The 26,488-nt window shown below is 40.9% G+C and overlaps 1 protein-coding gene across 2 annotated transcripts; it reads left to right on the forward strand.

Moving 5' to 3' along the window:
• The first annotated feature begins 654 nt into the window (after positions 1–654).
• Positions 655–26,488, forward strand: RLIM (ring finger protein, LIM domain interacting). 2 transcript variants are annotated; one of them, XM_063432068.1, is made up of 5 exons: positions 655–754; positions 14,957–15,151; positions 16,973–17,056; positions 23,473–23,763; positions 23,872–26,488. In XM_063432068.1, exons 2-5 carry the CDS (start codon positions 14,983–14,985, stop codon positions 25,218–25,220), a joined length of 1,893 nt encoding a protein of 630 aa, XP_063288138.1. In that variant the 5' UTR covers positions 655–754; positions 14,957–14,982; the 3' UTR covers positions 25,221–26,488. The 2 variants fall into 2 exon arrangements, with proteins under 2 accessions (XP_063288138.1, XP_063288137.1); XM_063432067.1 differs by having other exon boundaries at positions 23,473–26,488.

Here is a 26,488-nt window from a genome sequence, read left to right on the forward strand (position 1 = left end):
CTGCACCCTCGTCATGCTTTAACCAGCAGTATCACAACTCAACTTTGAACTCTATGTGTTGTTTTTGCTCAGAAATACTTTAGACTTGAGAAAGGGAGATTCTCCATGCAGCTAATCAGTCCAAAATGATGTTAGTCCAATTAGAAAGGTATAACAAGATACTAACTTCATCTCTTATTTTACATCTGCATCCCTGGACTAATACAGCTACAATCTTCTCGCTCTCTATCATTTTTTAGGTTGAGATGAGAAGCATTGGTGAGATATTTTTTTTATAGATAACCAACAATATGTATACAATATTGTATGCAATATAATAAAAGAATTAAAAAAATATATATATATATATTTTTTTTTTTTTATTCCAGACTTTGTTTTTTTTTTTTTTAATGTTAAAGACTTGGTGACCTATGACAGGCTTGTTCTGTATTTCACTCTGGCACTGCGTGTTTGATTTGCATATCAGCACACCCATGTCCCTGCCTAGGTTTACCATAGAGACCACTCTAAAGCCACAACCAACATGGCGCTCCGAACGCTGCGTCACGTCTCGCGCTGACGTCACCGCGCCAACTCCCCACCTTCCTTCCGTCCCGTGCTGTCCGCCCCCTTTTCCCAGAGAGAGGCCCCGCCCTCTCCGCGCTCTCACTTCCGGGCTGCCTTCGTAACAATGGAGAAGATGGCGGAGTGAGGAGAGCTTTGGGCGGAGAAGCCGGAATCCCACGTTAAACAGAGGTAGCGGCCTCTCCCCAGGGTATGTAACCGCCGGCAGGGAGAGGGGAGCGCACGGCATCATCGCTGGCTCTTTCGGCCCCGCGGGGGGTCAGGGGGAGCCGGCCCCGCTGTCAGCACAGGCAAACCGTGTAAAATGTACGAGAGGCCGAGGCTGCGAGCCAGCAGACCAGGCCGGGCCGGGGTGATTAAATAGCCGATTGCTGGAGAGACGGATTGAGGGCGATTAGCGTGTCCCCCCAGCTCTGGGATATGTCCACAGACAGACAGCAATACCTGCACTCACAGAGCTCGGTGTATGGGGGATGGCTGGCTGGGTTTATCTGTCAGGGTTACTGGCTAATGGGGGAAAGGTGGAACATCAGAAACGTTCTTCCTATTGCAGGCCGAGATATTGGGATTGGGGAAATGCTTCATGTTCTCTTACAGGGCTATTTACTAAAGAGAGAGAGTTCAAAGTGAATTTCTAATGAAAGGCCAAAGCAACTGAACTGGAATCAGAGCTGATTTAGAGGATTTTTCTGGTTTTGTCTTTTAACAAGTAATAATATTTTATATATATATATATATCTGTCCTTTAAATCTTGAAATTCACTTTGAAGACTTTAGTAAATTAACTGGTGGTTTATTTCGTTTTACATTTCCAACAGTTCTCACTTCTCACCTTGGCAAATACTGTAATCCCTTTTTACTTCTTTTTTTTTTTTTTTTTTTTTTTTAGGTTAGGTCTCAAATATGTCATAAAAGAAACGTATAGAAAGAAAATTCTGTCCTATTTCTCAAGTAGTTATTGGCTTGTTTTAAAGAAAGACCGATAGAAATACTTGAGCTTGCTGAAGTGCTTTACGTGTCTGAAGTCTGTCATGTTTGTGGCAGTTCATAGAAGTGCCAATTTCAATAGAAATCAGCCCTTTTATAAATGGGGGCAGAAACATCTCCCTCTCTATCAGCCAGTGAGGTTTTCTAAAGTTTCCTTTAGCTCCACTGTTACAGAAGTGTCGAGCGCGCGGGCTAGCGGATATCTGCCTTCTCCGAAAGCCATAGGAAAGCTGCGTACTCATATTTTGGCGTTTTCCCTGGCACAGATGTCTTGCATGTTTGCAGCATTTAAGCTGTTTTTCATACATCCCCAATGAAAACATGCAGAAAAATATACATGTGAGTTTTGTGGGTACTAGACTGTTGCCCAAAAATAATGGCGTGTGCCCTTTAATATAATGTGGGCACACTAACCTTTATTATATATATAAAGCTCTTTTCCAGTAATCTACAGACATCTCAGATTTCTAGGGCAAGTATTGGTTTTATCAGTGCTGTGACAAATTATTTTGAGATGTTTGGCAGATATAAAAACCTGATCTGTTTAACACATTTTCATAATATTTAATATTTTTTGAATGAAAAACCTGCTTGTGTTCTAAATTTTAGAAGGAAAGCGCAGATAATTTTTTTTTTACATTTCCAATACTTTAGTGATTGTGTTTGCTGTTAGTGTTTTATTCTAAGTTATGAAGCATCAGCATTCTTTTCTCCATATGTACGAGTAAGTGATTATATACAGTTATACTATGAAATTCCAGGAAGTGATGTCAGGATGACACATTCTCTGGTTGCAATAACACATGAGGTTGCCACAGTTATGAAGACTGGTGCAAACATTTTTGTAATTCCATGTGCAACAGAAGGAAATGGTTGTATGCATTTTTCCATATGTTGTCTGCGAATATACAGGCGTTTTAGGCCAGTGTAAATATGTATTATGTAAGCTATCTGAGCAATTAATGAGGGAGGGGGGGGGGGGGGGGACTACAACTGTAATAAACAAAAAATACAGTTTTCAAAATAAGTCCTGTATTTTTGTCTCATCTCTATTTTACTCCAAACACTATTTGCAGAACAAATAAATTGCAACGCATAGGCACCATTCGGCACTCCAGATGTTTTTGACTACGCCTCCCATGATACCTTGCCCATATTATGGGGGATGTAGTCCACAACATCTAGAGTGCGGAAGGTTGCCTACCCCTGCACTATAACATTGAGTGGTTACAAGTGACAAAGTGGTGTAGTTATTAAAGGTTGACTTCAAGCGTCATGAACACTTCAGTGATTTAAAGTGGTCATGGTTCCTGGTGTCTAAATGTGCAGCGTTTGATATGACCTTTGTGCTTAACCCCTTTGCTGGTGTAACTCCACCTCTGGCGGCATCATTAGTGTTCCGTACTTTTCTGTGCAACTCTGTGGCAGAGATTGGTCAGCTGACACTCTCCATGAATGTCTGTATGGACATTTGTTTTCTGCTTTCTTGCATAAGCCATAGAGGACCCTCCGCATTGCAAAACCGTATGCCTCATTGCAAGCAGGGCCAGGGATGTAGTAGTTATGATGCTTCGAGTAACCCTTTCAACTTGGAACTTTGAACAGAAATTTGCAGTTTTTAAAAAGGTACATTAAGAAAATTTAGCTATTCACTACAGTATCAGTTGTTTGGTGTTCAAAGTGAATTATACATTTTAGTCCATAATTGGCAAACTGAAAAACAAGGTGGATTTGATATAAATCAATTTGATTTAAATCACTAGTCTGTAAAATTCAATTTAAATCTAGGTTTTAGATGTAAAGGCTCATTTTTGTTTGTATTTTCTCTTAATATTTGCAACAAGAGGAAGATTTAATATTTAGATTAGTGAAATGGCTATATCAAAACAGATTTTAGTTTAATAAGTTAGAGATACTATAGTCACCAGAACTACTACAGCTTAATGAGACAATGCATTTCTGAGGAGGGGCTGATTGGCACACCGTGGTGTTTTGCTGCATGTGTGCTATAACCTCCCAATGCTATCCAGTGAAAAAGCATTAGATAAGCTGAGATCTTCAAATTTGATATTCACCATGGAGGCGAGGCGGGGCCAGCTGCAATGACCCCTTTGGGTAAGATCAAACTTCTTATAGGAAAGCATTGGGAGGGTATCGCGCATGTATGGCAATACGCCGCGCCAATCATCTCCCCATAGAGATGCATTGTCTCAATGCTTCTTTATAGGAAAAGTTCAGCGTCTCCATGCAGAGTGTGGAGACGCTGAACGTCAGTACTGCACCTCTAGTGGAGGTGTCCCTAGGCGATAATGTAAACACTGCCTTTTCTCAGAAAAGACTGTTTTCATTAAAATGCCTGCAGGGAAAGGCTATAGACACCAGAACTACAACTACGTTAAGCTGTAGTGCTGGTGACTATAATGTCCCATTAAATGTACCCATATTATGGAGATCGGCACTTAAGGTTTGACCCTGGTACTGGAGACAGTGCTTGTCCCTTCTGTTTTTTTTTTTTTTTTGAAACCTGATTCGGTTGTTGTTTTTTAAATCCGCTATATTAATCCACTCTGCTGAGAACATAACTGATGGTGATTTTTCTTATTTTTTTTAGTTCACACATTTGACTCATGATGAATTTCAGTTGACTTTTTATTGAATAATGCTACCTGAGTAAGATTTTATTTTCTAGTTCTCTTTTGGGCTAACATTTCCATTTTCCTTGTCAGTTCTCCACAAAGGTCATGCAAAGTTGACTGAATATTTAGCTGAAAACACTTGTCTCCACGAAGGCTAAGAATATTAGGGTTTTTGTTTGTTTGTTTGTAAGGTTGACTGTGGATGTAAATAGTTGATTAAAATGTTTTGTTTAAGAGTTACTCCGACCATGACACCATGACCCTCAGTGATTTAAAGTGGTCATGGTACATAGTCTGTGTTTGAAACGCTACACATCATAGTAGCTCAGCCCTGAGTTTAGGATGACAAATGTTAAAGTAAAATGAAAAAAGCAACTTACCTGAAATTGCTCCCGTATACTTTTGAATACACCATATATCGTAAAGATACATGGTGTATTCAGTGTAAAATGTACAGATTTACTCACTTTTCATCTGTTTCAGTGCTGTTTCATGGATGTTACTGGTTTTGTAACACTGACCCCTAGGCCGTCCTCCGCCTCGGCTCCTCCCGAAGTCTCCTTAATTTGCCCGGCTTTTGATGCATCCCCAACAGGGCACATCTTGCCAGTGACATCGACACATTGACTTTGTTGCCAGCATGCTGGCATCAGAGTGATGGCTGTCTTTTTACTCCTTTCCTATACTTCCTAGCCAGCACTAGAAGCGCTGGTTCTGGAGTTTCCATAGCAACCAAAGCGCATGCGGTGTGGTTGCTATGGGCTAAGAGCAGAGGGATCTCCTGTGGGAAGTATTTTCTGCTCTTCATTGTCAGTCAGTGCAGAGGCATTGACAGATGGCTGGTGGAAAAACTATTTTGAACTAGGTTTTTCTCTTAATCTATACATTTTGTAGCACAATGTATAGATAAAATCTTATGCTCAGTCTAATTTAGCATACATATAGTTGTTTGGGTATGACAGATGTCCTTTAATTCTGTGCAAAATTGGCGCCTGACACCTATCTACTCATGCAGGTGATTTCACTCATTGGGAAAGTGTCCCCCAGCAGAGACAATTTGTGTTGTATGGAGGACAGGGGCATGGTAGGCCCAATGTGTGTCACATTACTGTAACACCCACAAAATTGGTGAGATGGCTGTCATCTTGCTGCTGGTTGAGAGGTAAGTAGGCATCCAACATATCCTAAAATAATCTAAGCAGCTCTGTCATGTATTTTTTTTTCTTTCTTAAAACTGCAGCTTATATAGCACTACAGAACTAGTGTTAAAGGGACACTCTAGGCACCCAGACCACTTCAGCTAATTTAAGTAGTCTGGGTGCTGTGACCCTTATGCACTTAGTGCTGCAATGTAAAACATTGCAGTTCCAGAGAACTGCAATGTTTACATTGCAGCTCTATGTCTGCCCTGTGTGGCTGTCTACCACAGTGTTTCCCAACCCAGTCCTCAAGGCACACCTACCAGTCTAGGATTTAAGGATTACCCAGTTTTGTCTAAGGTCCTTAAATCCTGGACTGGTAGGTGTGCCTTGAGGACTGGGTTGAGAAACACTTGTCTACCAGCCAACCACTATGTGGCTTCCTTCGGTTATCTTATGCTGGACGTCCTCACCGACCTTCAGCGTCAGAATTTTCCCATAGGAAAGCATTGAATAATGCTTTCCTATGGGGAGGTCTAATGCGTGCGCGGGCATTGACGCGCATTAGGTCTCCCCCACTGGCTGACGTGGGCGGGGCCTGACCCAGCGCCGAGAGACATTGGCGCTAGATTTAGGTAAGTAGCTGAATGGGTTTTAACCGCCTGCGCGTTTTGTGCTGCTTTCGCTGTGTTCTCTGGACAGCTTTAGGGCCGAGCGGGTTGCCTGCCAGATTAGCAGTGGCCTGGGTGTGTGGCGTGTTGAGAGTGGCTCGCCCTCCCATCCACCTCTCCCTTGGCTCGTAGTTGGATGAGAAGGTCTGCAATGCCATGCGTTGGTGCAGCTTTTCCCAAAAGCTTTCAACGATTTTGTCTAGTCGTAATAACGCTTCTGTCACATAGTTGTCACTCAGATGCTGAGGCTCTCACACCGACGATCAGAGTGCCCACGCCATTTTGTTTGACCTTGTGAGTTTCATGCTGGTTTATTGGTGGGCTGCTGGAGGCAGTGTAGCCAAATGTTTTAGGTCTGTGGGGACTGGGATAACGGGGGGACGGGGTTCCACACTGGTGTGTGCAGCAAAGTGTTATGGTCGGGGAGCGGCCGTCTCCCTCGCGCCATCCACGCTGGTAGGCCGTGGTAGTCGTTTAGTCGGGGTCGATGAGTAACCCCACATTTTCGGTACTCTCGTGTAGGTCTCCCGGTCTTCTGTTGTTTGGACAGCAAGATAAGCTTGTTCTCAGCCTTCTTCAGTGCAGAATTTAGACGATTTAGTTTGGCAATGCTGGAGCTGCAGACATGTACGTCTGTTCGGCTCTGCAGTCAGGCCCCGCCCCCCGTGTTAAACAGTTTTAATACAAGAAGGTAAGATGATGCTAGGAACTCCAGCCATCATAGCCACTTCTTTGAGATGAAGTGGTTATGATACCCGGAGTACTCCTTTAAGCACAGATTATCGTATTAGGGTAAATGTTCTGTTTCATTGCTTAAGAGCACTAGTCATCCAGACCACTTCATCTAAATGAAGTGGCCTGGGTGCAGTGTCCCAATAATTGTAAGCCTGTAATGTGAAAAATTGCTATATTGTAGAAACTGCAATGTTTACATTGCAGAACTACACACCTCTAGTGCTGTCAGAATAACAGCCACTAGAGGCGCTTCTGCAGCACTGACTACTTGGTCATGTGATGTGGACTCTGTATAGGGAAGCATTGATTCAATTAATGCATTGGAAGAAAATTGGATTAGACAACAGGTGAAAGAGGGAATGCATTTTCCCTCTTTCTCCTGTTGTGGTAAACATAGAGGTCAGCAGACACTGGAATAGGGAAAGTAAAATTTTATAAAAAAAAAGTGTGTGTGGAGTGCTGAAAAAAGAGTAGGGACACTATATAGCTTTATATTCCTAAAGCTAGTGTTTCTTTAAAGGGACACTCAAGGCTGGATTTGACCAATTCTTTAATGTATTACATCAAAGTGCCATAATACAATTAAAACAAAACAAAATTGGAGAGAACAGATGCACCTGTCATACCCAGTGTGCATTGTTCATTGTACGAATATTGTCAATTATTGTGATGTGTATTTGTTGTTGTTAAAATATTTACAAATTGAATAGTTAACTGATTAATTGATCACAGCATGGTAAGTGTTTGGCTGTCTTGAGATAGAGGACAAAGCCCTTTGTTAGTCAAAGGAAAAGGGTAGTAAATTAAAGGGACACTAAAGGCACACAGACCACTTCATCTCATTGTGCTCAGTCCCTCTCCCCCTTAAACCTGCAATGTAATTATTGCTGTTTCTTAGAAACTGCAATAATTACATTGCAGGGTTAAAACTGCCTCTAGTGACTGTCAATCAGACCGTAACTAGAGACACTTCCTGGTGTTTAGGTGACTTTTGGGGGCCTATCTGATGCTGTATGTCACGCTCTGCATTGGGACATCCAGAGTCAGTCCTATCCCCATAGGAAAGCATTGCCTGCCGCACATGCACATTAGCTTAGCTTGTAAAGAGTTTATAGATGCTATTTTATTTTTGGGGCAATGCATATGAAATATTAATTATGTTTGGTGTCAAATTATTTGTATGGGTTCACAGAGATGATCTGCCCTTTTACAAACCAGTTTAAAACCATGTGTACATAAATATAATACATCGACTCAACTAATCCCAGGTCGCAATTTTGTCCTGGTGTCTGGGATTTGTTAGCCTTTTACTGATGGTAACCGGCCTAGGGGACCATTGGAGCTGGCTGGCTGAGGCTGCACGCGCGAAGGAGCAGTAATCTTCCTGCAGTTTCTCTCTTAAGGAAAACTATGTCACTCTGGCCCGGCATTACTACAGAGAGCATGCATGGGCAGTGGAGAGGAACTGCAGGAAGATCAGAGAGCAGTTACACTGGACTCCAGGGAATGACCCACTCAAGCTCTCCCACAGGTAGGGAGTCTGTGTGTACATAAATTAAAATTAAAATGTAAATTTGTGAATTTATGTGAAAATGTCTGTTTAGGTACCTGACCCCCTTCAATCTCATGAGAAAAGTGGTTTTACTCACCATTTTCCCCCATGCCATACCTGTTTCTCCATGGCTGAGATCATCAATCTTTGTGATCTCAGCTAAGCCATAGGAAAGCATTGTGAGGATATTGGGCCTGTTCAGCACTGATTCAGGACCCTCTAGTGTAGTGATGGCGAATCTGTGGACACGCGGCCATAGGTCGCTGGGGAAGGGGGCTGCTGGCGCCGGTCGGCAGCAATGCAGAGTAGGCACCAAAATGGCAGGCGCCAGCTCTGCTTTTGTGTCGGTGCGCGTTACCATGGCAATGCTCTACACAGAATTGTGGCGGAGGACAGGAGAGCTGCAGCACATGACCACCAGGGCTGGCTGTGTCGTCCCCCCTTCACCAAAGGGAAGAAGAAGGGAAGGGGAGATAAATAAATAAATATATATATATATACCCCTCAATGCAGTCTGCATGTATTCAGCAGATTGTGTGTGTGTATTCAGTAGAGTGTGTGTGTGTGTGTGTGTGTGTGTGTGTGTGTGCAGGTGTGCAGCGGACTGCGGGCACTGCATTTGTTGGAAATACTAATATAAGCTTAATTTTATCTATTTATATCATTATTTAAATTAGTTCGGACAACTGTACGAGTTGTTTTTTCTAAACTTAAACCTCAGTATCAGGGTTAATTGCCGTGTTGGCTCTTTGAGAAAAGAAAAGTTGGCATTTATTGCGATTTGGGCACTCTGGCTCAAAATGGTTCGCCATCACTGCTCTAGTGTCTGAGTGACTGTCATTAGAGTTGTTTCTAGTAGGCAGCAATTTAGAAAGGCAGTGGTTACATTGAAAAGCCGCCCAGGACAGGCTATAGACAGCAGAACTAAATTAAGCTGTAGTGGTTTTGGTGACTTTGTGCTTTTAAGAATTGCACTTTTCTCATTGAAAATTAAACTTTGTTAGTTTACAAAAAATCTGGCTCCTAGATCAAATTTGCCACGCCCTGTATTACAATCATTTTCAGCCAGGTCTTGAAATACGTTATTTGCCTTTTATAAAACTAGAATTCCTACAGCTTCCTGTCTCTATTTAGAAGGATCTATCTAGAAAATTAAAGGGACACTATAGTCAACAAAACAAACTATAGCTTAATGAAGCAGTTTTAGTGTATACATCATGCACCTGCAGTCGCACTGCTCTATTCACTGTCATTTAGTGGCTCTTCGCTTTTTTTTTTTTTTTAGCTGGCTCTTAGATTCCAAGCAATTTTGTCAAGCACTGCTGTGATCAATAAGAGCTTGACAAAATATTTAGTTTGTATGTCTTGTGTACATTTGTTTGTAACATTTTGTATTTGTACACACTGTGACTACTTTTTGACCATAATACATGCCCTTTATTAAAGAGTCACTGTAGTCACCAGAACAACTATAGCTTAATGTAGTTGTTCTGGTGACTATAGTATGCCCTAACAGGCATTTTCATGTAAACACTACCTTTTCAGAGAAAAGGAAGTGTTTACTGCCTAGGCACACCTCCCGTGGCAGTCACTCAGGCGGCCACTATAGTTTCTTCCTGGGTCAGTGCTGCACAATGTGCAGCATGTTTAGCATCTCCACGCTCTACATGGAGGCACTGCACTCTCCCCATAGAGATGCAATAAGTCAATGCATCTCTATGAGGAGAAGCTGATTGGTGTAAAGAGGCGTCTTGCCGCACATGTGTATTAGCCTCCCAATGCTTCCCTATAGAATGATCTTAGCCAAGGAGTAGGTGGGGCAGGGCCAGTACTGGTGAACCCGCACGATAATGGAATAAGAGATTTTTAATCTATTTAAGGTGGGCAAGGGGACCTAAGAGGGGGGGGACTAGGTCTAGGGGACCTAAAGTCAGGTATACTTGTTTGTATTCCTGACCCTATAGTGTTAAAGGACCACTATAGGCACCCAGACCACTTCAGTTTAATGAAGTGGTCTTGGTGCCAGGTCCAGCTAGGTTTAACCCTTTTTGCAGTAAACTATGTTTACCTATGGGTTAATCCAGCCTCTAGTGGCTGTCTCATTGACGGCCGCTAGAGGCGCTTCCGTGCTTCTCACTGATTTTTCTCAATGCTTTCCTATGGACGCCCTGCACACTGGATGCGAAAATCAGGAAGACAGTCACTAGAGGCTGGATTAACCCTGCTATGTAAACATAGCAGTTTCTCTGAAACTGCTATGTTTACATTTGAAGGGTTAGCCCCTTAAGGACCAAACTTCTGAAATAATAGGGAATCATGACATGTCATGTGTCCTTAAGGGGTTAAAACCCGAGGGACCTGGCACCCAGACCACTTAATGAGCTGAAGTGGTCTGGTGACTATATAGTGTCCCTTAAAGGTTTTTTTGCCTGTCAATTCATAGTTTAATGAACATATAAGTGATATACATTTGGTGGATATCTGGATATAGTATGTAAGTGCAATCCCCATCATGAAAGTTGTTGTATTCTGTCTGCTTAGAATGGGTTGAAAAACAACTTCATTAGTTTGACAGTTTCCATAGTAACTAGTTGTGTATTAATCAGGACTTTGACATCAGAGGAATGCTGTTCATGTGTGTAATAGTGGAATGCATGAAACTCATTTGCAGTTGTGTGCTCTGCTTGTATGCAAAGTTTGCTTTTCTTCATTGCTTTAGGGATTATTAATCCTGCAGTGCCCCCATCCTATGTTGCTGAAGGGGTTAAAACCCCTTCAGTGACTTACCTGAATCCAGTGCCGATGTTCCTTGGCGCTGGGTCGGGGTCCTCCCCCGACGACTTCAGACGGCGGGGGAGACCTAATGCGCATGTGCGGCAATGGCCGCGCGCTTGCATTAGACCTCCTCATAGGAAAGCATTATTCACTGCTTTCCTATTGGGATTTCGGCAATGCTGGAGGTCCTCATGCATGGCGTGAGGACGTCCAGCATCATTTAAAACACTTTTTGTGTTCTAAAAAGACAGAAGTCCCTCAAGTGACTCTCTGATACAGACACTAGAGGAGGACTTAACCCTGCAAGGTAATTATTGCAGTTTATAAAAAATGCAATAATTTAACTTGCAGGGTTAAGGGTAGTGGCAGTTGGCTCCCAGACCACTCCAATGGGCAGAAGTGGTCTGGGTGCCTGGAGTGTCCCTTTAACCTTCTATACAATGCCCATAGTGATGCCATCACTCATGGTTTGTGCCATTACATTACTGTGGAATTAAAGACAGGTTTGTCACAGGTACTATAGTAGAAGCCCAATTTACTTGTCCTTACACAATATACCGTAATTTAAATTAGGTTTGTGGACCTTGCTTAGACCTGGGCAGGGTTATTCATTAAAATCTAAACTTTCCCAAATTAAATGGGAATGGAAAAAATTAAGGCAAAAATTGCTAATCTGTAGAAATTCTCCTACATAGCGATAGTCGCAACTGTTTATTTTTGCCTCAGTTTTGCTATTCAGATTTAATTTGTGAAAAAATGTAAATTGCCTATTGCGGTTTATATAAATGAGACATACCTGTATTAAACTGCCTGTGTCCTATCTCCATCCTAACTAATATGCTCTTTTTTGGAACATGTTTCCGCAAGTAGGCTGCCACACCCCAGTGACCGTGAAGCTCCTCTGTATGTATTCTGCTTAAAGGAACACTATACAGTGTCAGGAATCCAAACATGTTTTACTAACCTTTTTCCAGTGCCATGCGGGTCCCCTAGCGGATGGCACCCCGCCCCCCTTGGCTGAGATTATTAAACTTGATTACATCAATTTAATTATTTCTCATTGGAAGGCTATCACGCATGCGCGGAAAAACAGCATGTGCCAATTAGTATCTCCTCCTAGCTATGCATTGAATCGGTGCATCTCTATGGGGAATGTTCAGCGTCTCCATAGTGTCTAGAGGTGTTACTAGGCAGTAATGTAAACACTGCTTTACAGTGTTTACTATAAAAAACCTACAGGGACAGGCGATAGACACCAGATAGTGGTTGCTATAGTGTCCCTTTAAAAAAATAAAAAAAAGTTTCACAACTTTTTCATGTCTTTATTTTAGAACCAGCATTTATGTAGACACCTTTGCCAACTAATTGATTAGTAGGAATATTTTTACATTAGAGTTGAATGTTTGCATGCGACACTGCAGGCCCTAATGGAATTTTTATACTAAAAATTAAGAAAATAAAAACACAACTCTTATTGGTTTGTGCTAAAACCTCTCTAGTGACTTTTCTGCGGTAAGTACAAATAGATATGTATATCTCTTGGAAGAAGCCACAGGTTATACCATTCTCCAGATGACAGGCAGCCAGAGGAGTGCACCTCTGCACCGCCAATGTCCCAACAATAGTAACAAAAAGAGGGTAGGATGTTGGTTCCGAGGGGATCGCCGACCGTGCATCTCAATGGATAGATTTATTGTATGTTCTCACGTGGCAAGGTATCCAAAATTGTATGAGTGATAGCTCCTAAGTGGTGTGTTGAAGAGCAACGATATATGTTTTGACCATACCACCGTTTGCTTGAGCACTCTGTTTAATCCATAACTATTTGGTGTTTATTTTATATTATGCTCATGCTACTTTAATCCTTCTTCCGTCACAAATTTTGGCATGCATATTTCTATTTGTCTCATGTGCTGTCATTGCAATAAAGGTGTACTGTACAACACTAGACTAGGAATTACCTCTACTGGCAGTCTGAGTGACTGTTACTATAGGAATTACTAGGCAGCAATGTAAACCCTGCCTTTTCTCTGTTAACACTGTAGTGATGAGCTGTAGACACAAGAACTACTACATTAAGCTGTAGTGGTTCTGGTGACTAGTGTCCCTTTAAGGGCAAAACAGTAAAGCATGTATTTGTGTTTGCATGTTGCATAATATGAAAGAATGTGTGTCACATGGTACATTGACACTGCACAGTGTGCAAATGTTTCTCCTCCCTTGTTGCTTATCATTCCTCTCTATGCATGATGCCATCTCACAGCCTCTGAAAATATGTACAACTGGGAGGGAACATGTCAGTGACATAATATAAACAGTTAATAGTGCAGAGGTCTGTGTTGTGACAGCGCTCAACTTGCTGTGAAGGACTTTTATTTTTAGATTGTTGTAGTTTTTCATGTTACATAATGCTGCGTTGTAGGTGAATGCATGCAGTTATTTACATAAGTAATATGAAGCTGTGTATAAACCTTATGCATGGACTGTGCATGTCACAGTGGTATGGTTTCTCTCTGCAGTGTGATTACTTAATCCAGTCTGACACTTTAGGGTTTGTGGCATGCTAAGTGCAATGTGCCAGTAGTGCTTAGCTATGTAACCATGCTATTGTTCAGAACAGTTATGCAGATAGCTCACATACAGAAATATAAACTCCCTGAATCACAGTGTAAATTTCACCTAAACGAATGCGTTATACTTATGAATGGAGGGAAATAGGTGAAGGTATGGGTTGTGCCTTCTTTCAAAACGTGAATAGTTTTAGTTATTCTCCTTAACGTGACATGTCGTATGCCATAAATATCTACTTAAAACGACTGTCACTTTTTTTTTTTCTTAGCTTGACAAAGACCTCTTGTTAGGTCGAAACATTGCTGTCTTTTTTGTTTCAATAAAACTGCCTGCGGCTTTAACATCCTTAGTGCCTGGAGATATATATATATATTTTTTTTTTATTGCTTTTTGTCCCAAATTCTACTCTGGTCTGCCCCGTTGTTTTCCTCTTTACCCTCCTCCATTCTTTGCATAATTACTATTTATTTCAAAGGTATACATAAGGAAAAGTAGCAGGTTGACAATGAGTGAAGCTTTCGCCAAGCTCCACAGCCTTTGTCAACCCAGGGCTCGACTTTAATCCATGGCTCAACCCAGTTCAGCCCCTGAGGTAACTGGCTGCCTGAAAGCAAAGGCGGCAGCCAGCTCATGGAGGGCTGAAGCAGGCGGGCAGAGGCTGAGTGAGTGCTTATATTCCATAAGCGTGCCCCACTCTGCTTCATGTAGGCACACTCCCACTGGGTTATTTTCCAAATCAAGAATTGACAGGTATGAGGACATTTTTGCTTTTGGGAAGGAATACCTGGAGTTGGAGATCTGTTTTTCGTTTGGCCTAAAGTATGACATTCTCTTGTTTTGTGAATAACATATACTGTATACACTTGTAGAAGTGTCAACAAACCTGTATACGGTTTACTTCCTCAAAATAGTAGGTTGATATGAATTTGGGTGTTGCTATGTGAACACCTGGCATTATAGTTGGCGTGCATCCATTCTTGGCAGACCTCTTTAAGATTTTGCTAGACTTTTTGCTTTGAATCATCTTTCTCTTTATACTCACTTGCCTTTAGGGAAATCACTGGTATATTGATGTTTATTACAGGAAGCACTCTAATTATTATACAGAGGTCTCTAGGCAGTATTCTGCCGTTCTTTGAGCTAATCTAGGTATAGACTGTTGAATCTAAGCCTTGCTTGTGTTCCATTCATTTTACTTAGTTTATTATAGTTGAACATGAACAGGCTCAATATTTCCTGTCACCCACTAGCCATTGGCAGTGTTCATCTTTACCGTTTTATAAGTAAAATGTTTTATATTTACTGAAAATAATTGTATTCCCTCAGACACAGTCAGCTTTACATTCAACACAATGGAGAGTGCTGATTCTACAGGAAAAGGAAGTGGCGAACAATCTGAATCTCAACGCCAAAGCCAGATGGACAGGTTGGATAGGGAGGAGGCTTTTTATCAGTTTGTAAATGGCCTGAATGAGGATGACTACCGGCTCATGAGAGATAATAACCTACTAGGAACACCAGGTATACAGAATATGGTATACAAAGTTTATATAGTAACTAGGTTGAACAGACTCAAGTCCATCAAGTTCAACCTGTCAAACACATTTTAAAGGGACACTATAGTCACCTGAACAACTTTAGCTTAATGAAGCATAGAACATGCCCCTGCAGCCTCACTGCTCAATCCTCTGCCATTTAGGAGTTAAATGCCTTTATTTATGAACCCTAGTCACACCTCCCTGCATGTGACTTGCACAGCCTTCCATAAACACTTCCTGTAAAGAGAGCCCTATTTAGGCTTTCTTTATTGCAAGTTCTGTTTAATTGATTTTCTTATCCCCTGCTATGTTAATAGCTTTCTAGACCCTGCAAGAGCCTCATGTATGTGATTAAAGTTCAATTTAGAGATTGAGATACAATTATTTAAGGTAAATTACATCTGTTTGAAAGTGAAACCAGTTTTTTTTGTTTTTTTTTATGCAGGCTCTGTCAATCATAGCCAGGGGAGGTGTGGCTAGGGCTGCATAAACAGAAACAAAGTGATTTAACTCCTAAATGACAGTGAATTGAGCAGTGAAATTGCAGGGGAATGATCTATACACTAAAACTGCTTTATTTAGCTAAAGTAATTTAGGTGACTATAGTGTTTCTTTAATCCCATTGATCCAAAATAAGGCACAAAAAAGTTGGATTTCTCAGAATAGTTTCATGAAATGTCCTTTTGCCATAAGTCCTTATGAGATGATTTTACAAGTCTCTTGTACACTACAGATAAATATACATGCAAATAAGGAGTGAAAGATCTTATCAGTAGGACATGGGTCTGCCTTCTTTTTGTTTTCAGCATAATTATACTTTGTAATATATATAATTGCCTGCTTGCATGTTAGGTGCCTTGGCTGGCATTTCATATGCCAACCTCTTTTTATTACAAATATTTATAATGCTTACCTGGCTCTTAAAATAATTAGGTTAGATCCCTGATACAGTGGTACCTCGGTTTAAGAATTTAAAGCATTTTCCGGGATGTTTCTTATTGCAAAAAATGTATAAACTGAAATGCGGTTTCCCATAGGAATGCATTGAAAACCAATGAATCCGTCCGTTCTGGAGGTCAGAAAAAAAAGTAAAAATGAGCTGGCATGAAAACCAACCCACAATGCAGAACACAGTAAAAGTCATGCAACCGATGAAGCTCAGCTCACTACCTTTCCACCGCTTCAGAAATGCACCCAAAAAGTCCCCAAACCACTGCAAAAAACTTCCAGAATGGCTCCAAAACTCAATACAAACACCGCTTCAACACCTCCACACTTGATGCCCCGTGCTACCCACAAACTCCAGCATGCACGGGGGCGGCACTAAAAATCTCCCAGGCGCAATGCATCCTGGGGAAACGTGCTTTGTATAGCGAAACAAATTTGTAAACAACGGCATTATTTTCAATGGATTTTCATTTGTAAATCGAAAATTATGTTAACCGAGGCGTTTGTAAACCGAGGTACCTCTGTGTCTATATCTAGCAAAGATTCATCATCCCAACTTTCAGTTAAATTGTATTTAAATGTACATCTTTAACTTTTAAATTGTGAAAACTCCTGTTCTGATAGATTGCATTATGAGGATGCTAAAAACGCCTCTGTATGTTCTTAATGGCTCAGTGGATCCTATCTTGCATCAACATAAGTGTCTGAAAGCGTTATGCGAAATGGATAGCGATAACACTACTTTTTCATATCTATGCAATTTTGTACACATTTTTAGGCTTTTGTTTTATCATATCAACCATTCTTCATACTATATATATATATATATTTTTTTTTTTTTTTTTTCTCCCTGAAGGGGAAATTACTAAAGAAGAATTGTTGAGAAGGCTCCAGCAAATTAAGGAAGGACCTCCTCCGCCAAACACCGATGAAAACAGAGGTATTACTGCAGATCTGAAAATTATATGATAAACTAAAACAAAGGGTTCATTTTGAAGTTTTATGTCTTCCTCCTTTTATTGCCTTCTAGATTCTGTTATGTGTATGTTTAAAGATCAATTAAACCGTTAAGGACCAAGCTTTAATTGCCTGTTATTCACTTAAGAACCAAAGCAATTTTTGCTATGTGTGTGATCAACTGCAATTTCCATCCTTTTAATTTTTTTGAACCAACAAATGTTATATACTGGTTTTTAAAGGACTGAAAGAGCTTTAATTTGAAGTACAAATGCAAAAAAAAAACACGTTTTTTTTCACAGGCTTGGCAATAAGTAGTGCAACTGACAAAAAGTATTTCAAAATAAATGTTGGGATTTAGAGAGTTATATTAGCAGTAGGAGTTCACTTTATGGGTGCCAGGTCCTTCTAGGATTAACCCATTTTTTCATAAACATAGCAGTTTCAGAGAAACTGTTATGTTTGTGAATGGGTTAAGCCTTCCCCTATTTCCACTAGTGGCTGTCTCACTGACAGCCGCTAGAGGCGCTTGCGTGATTCTCACTGTGAAAATCACAGTGAGAGCACGCAAGCGTCCATAGGAAAGCATTATGAGTGCTTTCCTGTGTGACCGGCTGAATGCGCGCGCAGCTCGTGCCGCACGTGCGCATTCAGCCGACGGGGAGGAGAAGAGGAGGATCGGAGGAGGAGAGCTCCCCGCCCACCGCTGGAAAAAGGTAAGTTTTTTTTTCCCCTTTCCAGAGCTGGGCGGGAGGGTGTCCCTGAGGGTGGGGGCACCCTCAGGGCACTCTAGTGCCAGGAAAATGAGTGTTTTCCTGGCACTAGAGTGGTCCTTTAATAGCCATCACAAAAAATACAATTAAAATATTTATATGAAGTAGACCTCTCAATCGAAGAGTTTTTGACCCTTTTTATGTAGCCATTTAACTGCCAATCTCTGTTAAATATTATACTAAAATTGTGTTTTGTTTCTGATTTGTAACATACACACATACAATAAGGTTTCTTAAATGGGTATTTCATAAACCCAATGTGTGCTTCTCCTATTCAAAACCCTGTATTGTGTTCTGCTACATATTCTGAGTACAATAGCCCAGTGTATGCTGTATACACTTTCCTGTGAAGCTACAGTGCCATATAAGAAACATGAGCTTTTTAGTTAGAATGGTCTGTTTTGGGCATTATAGCGTTTTTTTTTTGTTCAAATTACCCCACAAAGGCCTACCATTTGTGAAAGTAGACATTCCATAAGATCTCATATAATATTGTGCTTGTACATGCCACTATTTTTTTTTTATTTTTAGCAGTAAATCTGTTTGTAGAAACTTTTTTTTTTAAATTCCTCTTCATTTCTTGCATGCACGTTGCATTTTTGCTAGTTATTTTATAATTCAACTTATGCTCAGCTACATCTTCTGGGTACGATACATCCAATGTATGCCATAGACACTATCTTGTGAAGTTACAGTTCCATATGAGATGTCACATCGTTTCTCAGCTGTTTAGGTGTGCATTTTCATAGATGGATTTGATGGATCTGTCTCATTTTGGTGCGTTTTTAGCAGTTTGACAGTTAAAATTATCCCACGAAGGCCTACCATTTGTGAAAGTAGACCAGGGTTCAACAAATCCCTTGTCCCCATGGCGACTAGAAATTGAGATGACACGAGGTAGAATTGAGGCAGTGGGGAACATTGGAGCCGGCCGCCCACCCTGGCTGAGGCAGCAAGGAGGCTGCAAGCGAGGGAGCTGTAATCTTCTTGCAGTTCCTCTCTACTCTATCGCACGCTGTTTAATTAGCCGGGAGCCGAAATATGACGTCACTCTGGCCCCGGCATCACTAAAGATAGTGCGTAGGGGAGCACAGAAGAACTGCGGGAAGATTACTGCTCCTTCACACGCATGAAGATTAGAGAGCAGCCCCACTGGACCCCAGGGGAAGATCCACTCGGCTCTCCCAAAGGTTGGAAGGCTGGTGGACATAAATTAACATTAAAATGTCAGTTTGAGTGTGAGAGAAAATGTCTGTCTGGAGGGGGCAACTACCTAAATAGGCACAAAATCGTATTAGAGATGAGATGTTTTTATTTTCCTTTTTTCCACCATGCCGTGCTAGTATCGCCATGGCTGTTGCTGGCTCCATGGCTGTAATAATTGCTCTTTATGATCTCCTCTAAGGGAGGATATTGCACATGCACAGCAAAGCATATCTTCTCACAGAGCTGCATTGAATCTATGTATCTCTATAGGAAACATTCAGTGCCTCTATACAGAGCGTGGACTGACAGAGGACTCTCTAGTGGCCATCTTAGTTACTGGCACTAGAGGTGTTACTAGGCAGCAATGTAAAAACTGTCTTTTCTCTGATAAGGGAGTGTTTACATTGAAAGGTCTGCGGGTTATAGACACCAGAAAAACTACATGAAGCTGTAGTGATTCTTTTGTCTATAGTGTCCCTTACGAATTGCATTTTTCTTGTTGAAAATAAAATTGTAAAAAAATTTTTTTTTTTTTTAATGGCTCCTAACTTTTTTTAGCTGGCTACTTGATTCTAAAAAAAATTGTCAAGCCCTGAAGTAGACACTCCAGGGTATCTCATATGGTTTATATTGTATCTAGATTTTTATTCATCAATCTATGTCAAAGTTGGTAATGTATTTTTTTTTCCCCAATTTTTTATTTTTAGCCTTTTTTACATGCACATTGAATTTTTGCTAGATATTTTGTAAATCTGTGTGCCACTGTGATAAAAACACCCAAATTATGCTCCGCTATATCTTCTGAGTACAACAATATCCTTAAAGTATGGATTTGTCCCGAATTGTAATAGATCGATTAATGGAGCTTTGTCTCATCTTGGAGTATTCTAGCAGGTTGCTAGTTCAAATTATCTCACAAAGGCCTACCATTTCTTAAAGAAGACACCTCAGGGTATCTGAAATTGCATAATTTGCTGATCAAGAGGCCACTGTTTTGCTAGTTTGTACCAAGTAAAGTGGGAATAAGTGTTTTTGTAGCATTTCAGCAGACCATGATTGCAAATTACCCCACAAAGGTAAAATGTATTTTTAAATATAAGCAGCTCATCAATTCATGTTAAAGGGAAACTCCAGTGCCAGGAAAACAATCCGTTTTCCAGGCACTGCAGGTACCCTCTCCCTCTCACCTCCCATCCCCTGGTAGCTGAAGGGGTGAAAACCCCTTCAGGTCACTTACCTGAGACACTGCCGTAGTCCCTCGGCGGTGGTTTTGGGTCGGCGTCGCTCCTCCCAGTAATTACGTCAGCCGGTGGGCGAGACTGATCCCGCCCGCCGGCTGAGGAAACCTAATGCGCATGCGCAGCAATGCCGCGCATGCGCATTAGGTTTCCCCATCGGAAAGCATTGAAAAAATGATTTTCAATGCTTTCCTATGGGGAATTGAGCGACGCTGGAGGTCCTCACACAGTGTGAGGACGCTCTAGCAAAGAAAATCTTTGCTATGAAGCAGGAAGTGCCCTCTAGTGGCTGTCTAGTAGACAGCCACTAGAAGTGGAGTTAACCCTGCAATGTAATTATTGCAGTTTATAAAAAAACTGCAATAATTACAGTTGCAGGGTTAAGAGTAGTGGGAGTTGGCACCCAGACCACTCCAATGGGCAGAAGTGGTCTGGGTGCCTGGAGTGTCCCTTTTAAGAGAGTATACGATTTGCTCTAATCTAGGCCGTCGGCTATACAAATGTTTTTTTGGAGGGACATAAATGCTTTCAAACGTCTGATTTAAAGTGACATTATGGTCCGCAAACAACTTTTTAGCTTTTTATATCAAAACCTGAAGCTCTTTCACATCTCCAGCCTTTTATCCCATCTCTGCCATTTTGAAGTTAAATCACTTTATGCAGCCCTGGGTACTCGTACCTGCATGTGACTTACATAGCCTTCCTTAACACTTCTGTTTACATTTCCTTTATTGCAAAGCTTGCTATATTTAGAATTTCTTATCTCCTGCTCTGTTAATTGCTTGCTAGACCAAGCAGGAGCCTCTTGTATGTGATTAAAGTTCAATTTAGAGAGCAGGAGAACTTTTCTAATTGAAAGTCTTTTTGTTTCATACAGGCTGTCAGTCACAGCCAGGGGAGGTGTGGCTAGGGCTGCATAAACAAACAAAAGTGATATAACTCCATCATGGCATACCATTTGCAAATGTAGACAACCCAGTGTATTCAATTGGGGTATGTCCAGTCTTTTGTAGTAGCCACATAGTCACGAACGCTGGCCAAAGTTAGCATTTTTTTTTTTTTTTTTTACCAAAAACTGCACTTTCGCTGACTATCATTGCTATACGTTTTACTGTTTTGAAACTCATATTTGTCTTCAGCAAAGTCTCACGAGTATAACAGTACCCCCTTTGTACACCTTGTTTTAAAGAGTTTTTGTAATTTACAGGGTCAAATATGAGGCTTGCCAATTTAATTTTTTTCATTGAAATTTGCCAAATTGATTGTTGCCTTTGAGACCGTATGGTAGCCCTGGAATAAAAAATTACCCACATGATGGCATTCCATTTGCAAAAGTAGACCACACATGGTATTGCAAATAGGGTATGTCCAGTTTTTTCTAGTAACCAAAGTTGGCGTTCTTATTTGTTTTTATGCATTTTTCACACACAAATATATTTATAAAGGCTAACTTTGCCCAGTGTTTGTGACTAAGTGGCTACCACAAAAGACTGGACATACCCCATTTTGAATACCCTGGGCTGTCTACTTTTTCAAATGGAATGTCATGGTGGGGTTTATTTTCATTTTTGGGTTGCCATACCGTCTCAAAGGCAACATAGCCAATCTGGCAAATGGCAATTTACAAAAACAGAATTTGGCAAATCTTATGTTTGACCCAGTATCTTTCCAAATCACCATAAAATCTGTACTTGAAGGGTACTGTTGTACTCATGAGACATTACTCTACACAAATGAGTGTTGTAGAACAGTAAAATGTATTATACTGATATCGTCGGTGAAATGGCAGTTTGTGTAAAAAAAAATATATATATAAACGCTAATTTTTGTCCAGGGTTTGTGACCAAGTGGCTACTAAAAGAGTGGACATACCCCATTTTGAATACCGTTTTATTGATTCGGATCTATGCCCTTGGTTTTATTGATTAGGGTCTATGCCCTTTTCCCAGGCCTTGACAAATGACAGTTTCTCTCTTACCCGCACACCTCTTTCATCTCCCTATGTGACAGTGTCATCTTTGTCGGGCGAAGATATAGAAAGGTTTGTTAGAATGATTTGAGTTGTAGGTAGAAGATAATTTAGTTAAATTCATCGGATAAGCAGTGGAAGGGTTTTTATTTTCTCTTGTGTGAAATAACGCGTGTGTGTGATGTCTAGTGTCCTTCATAGTCTGTCAGAAAAGTAGATATTAAGTGATCTGGCACCTGTATTGAAGCCGCTAATGACAAGGTTGTAGAGCTTTATCTCTTATGTTTGATTTTATCCCACAAGTAAAGAGTTATGGAGGTTGTGGGGAGGTATTTTGGATTTCGGTCTCTTTTCTTTGGGGATTCAAACTAACTGGTGCAGCACCTGTTTATGGGACCAAAATAATTGATTACCCATTGGGGAGACCTGTAACGTTGGTGTCACTACCACTCTGTCTAAGATACTTGATAGTAGACTAGTAAGTTCAGCAATCTTATTCCCCCCCTGATTCACCAGCATTAGTAAAGTTTTTAGAGCCACTTCTGCCTTCAGCTTCTTCAAAATAAATTTTAGAAATGTTCTGTAATATATTGAAGTGTGTTATGGGGACTGGAATGAAGTTCCTAACAAAGTATTGCGGTTTGGGAATGAATAATCATTCTGATATCTCCCATGTGACCATCCTAGAAATGCATTTGTTTTCCCATGATTTCAGAAAAATGTGATCATATCTGTGCTCAGTTTTAAAGGGATTCTATAGTGCCAGTATAACGAAGCCGTTTTCCTGGCACTAAAGAATACTACAGGGCCCTCCTCCCTTGCGCCCCTTCCTGAAAATCCCTTCAGTCACTTACATGAATCCACAGTCAATGGGAAGACCTAATGGGCATGCAAATTAATCAATGATTTCCTATGGGGAATCCGGTGACGCTGGAACTCTTCATGCACAGCGTGAGGACGTCAAGCGTCATTAAGATGATCAAAAGTTGTCTAAGCACCTGGAAGTCCCTCTCTAGTACCTGAAAATATGTTCATCTTGTAAATTGTATCTCCCAGTGTGATACCATGGATGTTAGGAATCTGACGTATTGATTCTGCTAGGGGTTCTATTTGTCAGCTATATAATAGAGAGGACATGAGGATAAAAGACAGAGTAATGTATGAGGGAGTATTTGTTTACCTTACTTAATACAATTTATCTTGTCTTTCTTAGGTGCTTCTGTCTCCACGGGTGGTGACTCCACAGAGGACTCTTCTAATGGAGATTCCATAATAGACTGGTTAAATTCTGTTCGTCAGACTGGTAACACCACAAGAAGTGGACAGAGAGGCAACCAGTCTTGGAGGGCAGTGAGCAGAACAAACCCGAACAGTGGTGATTTCAGGTTTAGCTTGGAAATAAATGTTAATCGTAATTCTGCTAACCAAAACCTACCCCAAACTGAACAGTCAGTAGAAAACTCTACTGAGGATATGGAAGTTGCCAATCAAGGTGATCCTGAAGCTGAAGCTGAAGCTGAAGCTGAAGCTGAACCTGAACCTGAACCTGAAGCTGAACCTGAACCTGAACCTGAACCTCAAGCGGAAGCAGAAGTGGAAGCTGAACCCGAACCTGAACCTGAACCTGAACCTGAAGTCCAAGCTCCTACCCCAAGTAATGACACAGAAGTGTTAACTGTAGAGGAACCTGTGTCTCAGAGAGGGCAAAGGAGGGCAAGAAGTAGAAGTCCTGATCAAAGAAGGACAAGACCTAGAACTGATAGAAGCAGGTCACCCCTAAATCCATCTGTTGAGCCACCTCCTCGGAGGGCACAACACATTTTACCACAAACTGTTGATGCTTCTTTGGTTGAGGAAACAGAGGGTAGCTCCAGAACTCGACAACATGTGACAGCCCCTCAGGTTCAGAGCAATGCTTTGTCAAATGACACTGAAGGAAGCTCTAGAACTAGACAGCATGTGCCATCCAGGCAGCAGGTACTTGCTACAGAAGTCCAGAATCCTAGTCCAAGTGCAGTGCTATTCTCAAACCCAGAAACAAGAAGTTCTTCCCAGCCTCCTCCAACTGAGACGCCAGGAACTGGAGAGTCTACTGGACCCAGTCAGAGACCCCCAACCATTGTCTTGGATCTTCAAGTGAGACGAGTACGTCCGGGAGAGTATCGTCAAAGAGACAGCATAGCAAATAGAACGCGATCCCGTTCTCAAACTCCTAATAACACAGTTACTTATGAGAGCGAGAGAGGTGGGTTCCGGCGCACTTTCTCAAGGTCTGAACGTGCTGGAGTGAGAACGTATGTAAGCACTATTAGAATCCCAATACGTAGAATCCTGAACACCGGTCTTAGTGAGACCACCTCTGTTGCAATCCAAACAATGCTGAGGCAAATAATGACTGGTTTTGGAGAACTTAGCTACTTTATGTACAGTGATAATGATGCAGAGCCTAGTAATCCTGGAGCTGTTTCTCCACCAACATCAGTTAGTGAGGAAATCCCAAACAATACAGATGCCAGTGTTCCACCACCGCCTGCAGAAGTTCCAGAACCACCTAATATAGTGGAAAGTGAAGAAGGAAGTAATGAAGGTGTTTCTACATCTGGGGCCAGAAGAGAGGCCCGCAATAACAGAGGGTCAGTCCCTTTTGAAGAAAGTGGATCACTACCATTCCTCAGCCTAGCCCAGTTCTTCCTTCTAAATGAGGATGATGACGATCAGCCAAGGGGACTGACAAAAGAACAAATCGATAATTTATCAACCCGAAATTTTGGTGAAAATGATGCTCTGAAAACTTGTAGTGTATGTATAACTGAATATACAGAAGGCAACAAGCTTCGCAAGCTACCTTGTTCACATGAGTACCATGTCCACTGTATTGACCGCTGGTTGTCTGAAAATTCCACTTGTCCCATATGTCGCAGAGCTGTTTTGGCTTCAGGCAACAGAGAAAGTGTTGTTTAAATCCATGTATTGCAAACTTTCAACTAAAAAGCTGGCATTTATACTGCTGGGCAAAGGAAAATTTAAAATGCTGTTTTATTTTTATTTTTATGGCCACTTTTTGAGTGGTGCTTAAAATAGGGTTTTGGCTTGGAGTGAGTTGTCCTGTTAAAACTATAAATTCACGCCACGCAGAATATGTTTTAAAATCTCAAGATAATTCTGAGCACGGATGCCGAAACATCTGGGTTTAAGATAAAATTCATCCCATCCCCCTCCATCCCTGTTGTTCAGTTTAAAGCCGCATCTTTCTATTAATACTCATTTTTTTTTTTTTTTTTTTATTTACTAATCTTTCAGTGCTGGAATGAATCAAACGAAGCCCCCAAGTTTTGCTCGTTTGTACCAGCTAGTTACTCCATCTTTTTCTTTACCCCTTGTTAAGTTACAGAAATTATTTAATATGAACTATTATTTCTTTATTGTCAGCAGTGTTTGTTTTTTTTTGTTTTTTTTTGTTTTGTGTTTTTGGCCAGGGGAAGTTTGAGAGAATAAGGACATTTCTCCAAACGTATGTCATCAATGTCCCAAAGTAGCACTAATTTAGAAATATGCACTAGTTAATTGCTCTTTTAGTGCTTTCTGCATTTCCTTAACCTAATAGTGTACATGGTTTCTGTTCATACCTGACTGTAAGCCAGACAAGCATATGTTTCTTCTACTTTTGTTTCTGTTGCCAGGCAAATCAAGAATGCAACTTTTAAACTATTCAAAATTAATTCTTCATATTTGAAAAGAGACTTTTCGTATGTTAGAACTCCTGCTCCTATTGCTAAGGAATACAGGGTGTTAAAAGCTCTTTCAAACAGCAGATCTTCTGGTAGGCTTGTTCGGTACCTTGTATTGAAGTATGCGCGATAGACATGTATTTAGGGCTCCCTCTATTTGAATGAATGATCCTGTACATATTAGACCTGCTAAGTTTTGGACCATATTTCTATAACCCATTTAAACCCAAGTTTGGTTGCAATACAATATTTTCAAATAGATCTGAAAACCACAACACCTTGAGCTAAGCACTTATTAATGATTGCACCGTAGATTTTATTGTGGGCCAGCAATGCTTGGCTAAGTCTGTAAAACTTTGGTTCCACTTGCATATTAGATCAGGCATTGGTTGATTTTTTTTTTTTATTTTTTTTTTTTTGACTTATGCTTGCATTTTTGTTAAGTCACAGTATTTTTTTAAATATTTTTAAAATATTATATATAGTAAATATTGGGATTAT

Source organism: Pelobates fuscus, chromosome 9 (assembly GCF_036172605.1).
Source record: "Pelobates fuscus isolate aPelFus1 chromosome 9, aPelFus1.pri, whole genome shotgun sequence".
Classification (NCBI taxonomy): domain Eukaryota; kingdom Metazoa; phylum Chordata; class Amphibia; order Anura; family Pelobatidae; genus Pelobates; species Pelobates fuscus.

Coding starts and splice junctions, on each gene's coding strand:
- RLIM (XM_063432067.1), top strand. CDS start 14,983: ATGGAGAGTGCTGATTCTACAGGAAAAGGAAGTGGCGAACAATCTGAA. Junction 15,152..16,972: donor TAACCTACTAGGAACACCAG/GTATACAGAATA, acceptor TTCTCCCTGAAG/GGGAAATTACTAAAGAAGAA. Junction 17,057..23,472: donor AAACACCGATGAAAACAGAG/GTATTACTGCAG, acceptor TGTCTTTCTTAG/GTGCTTCTGTCTCCACGGGT.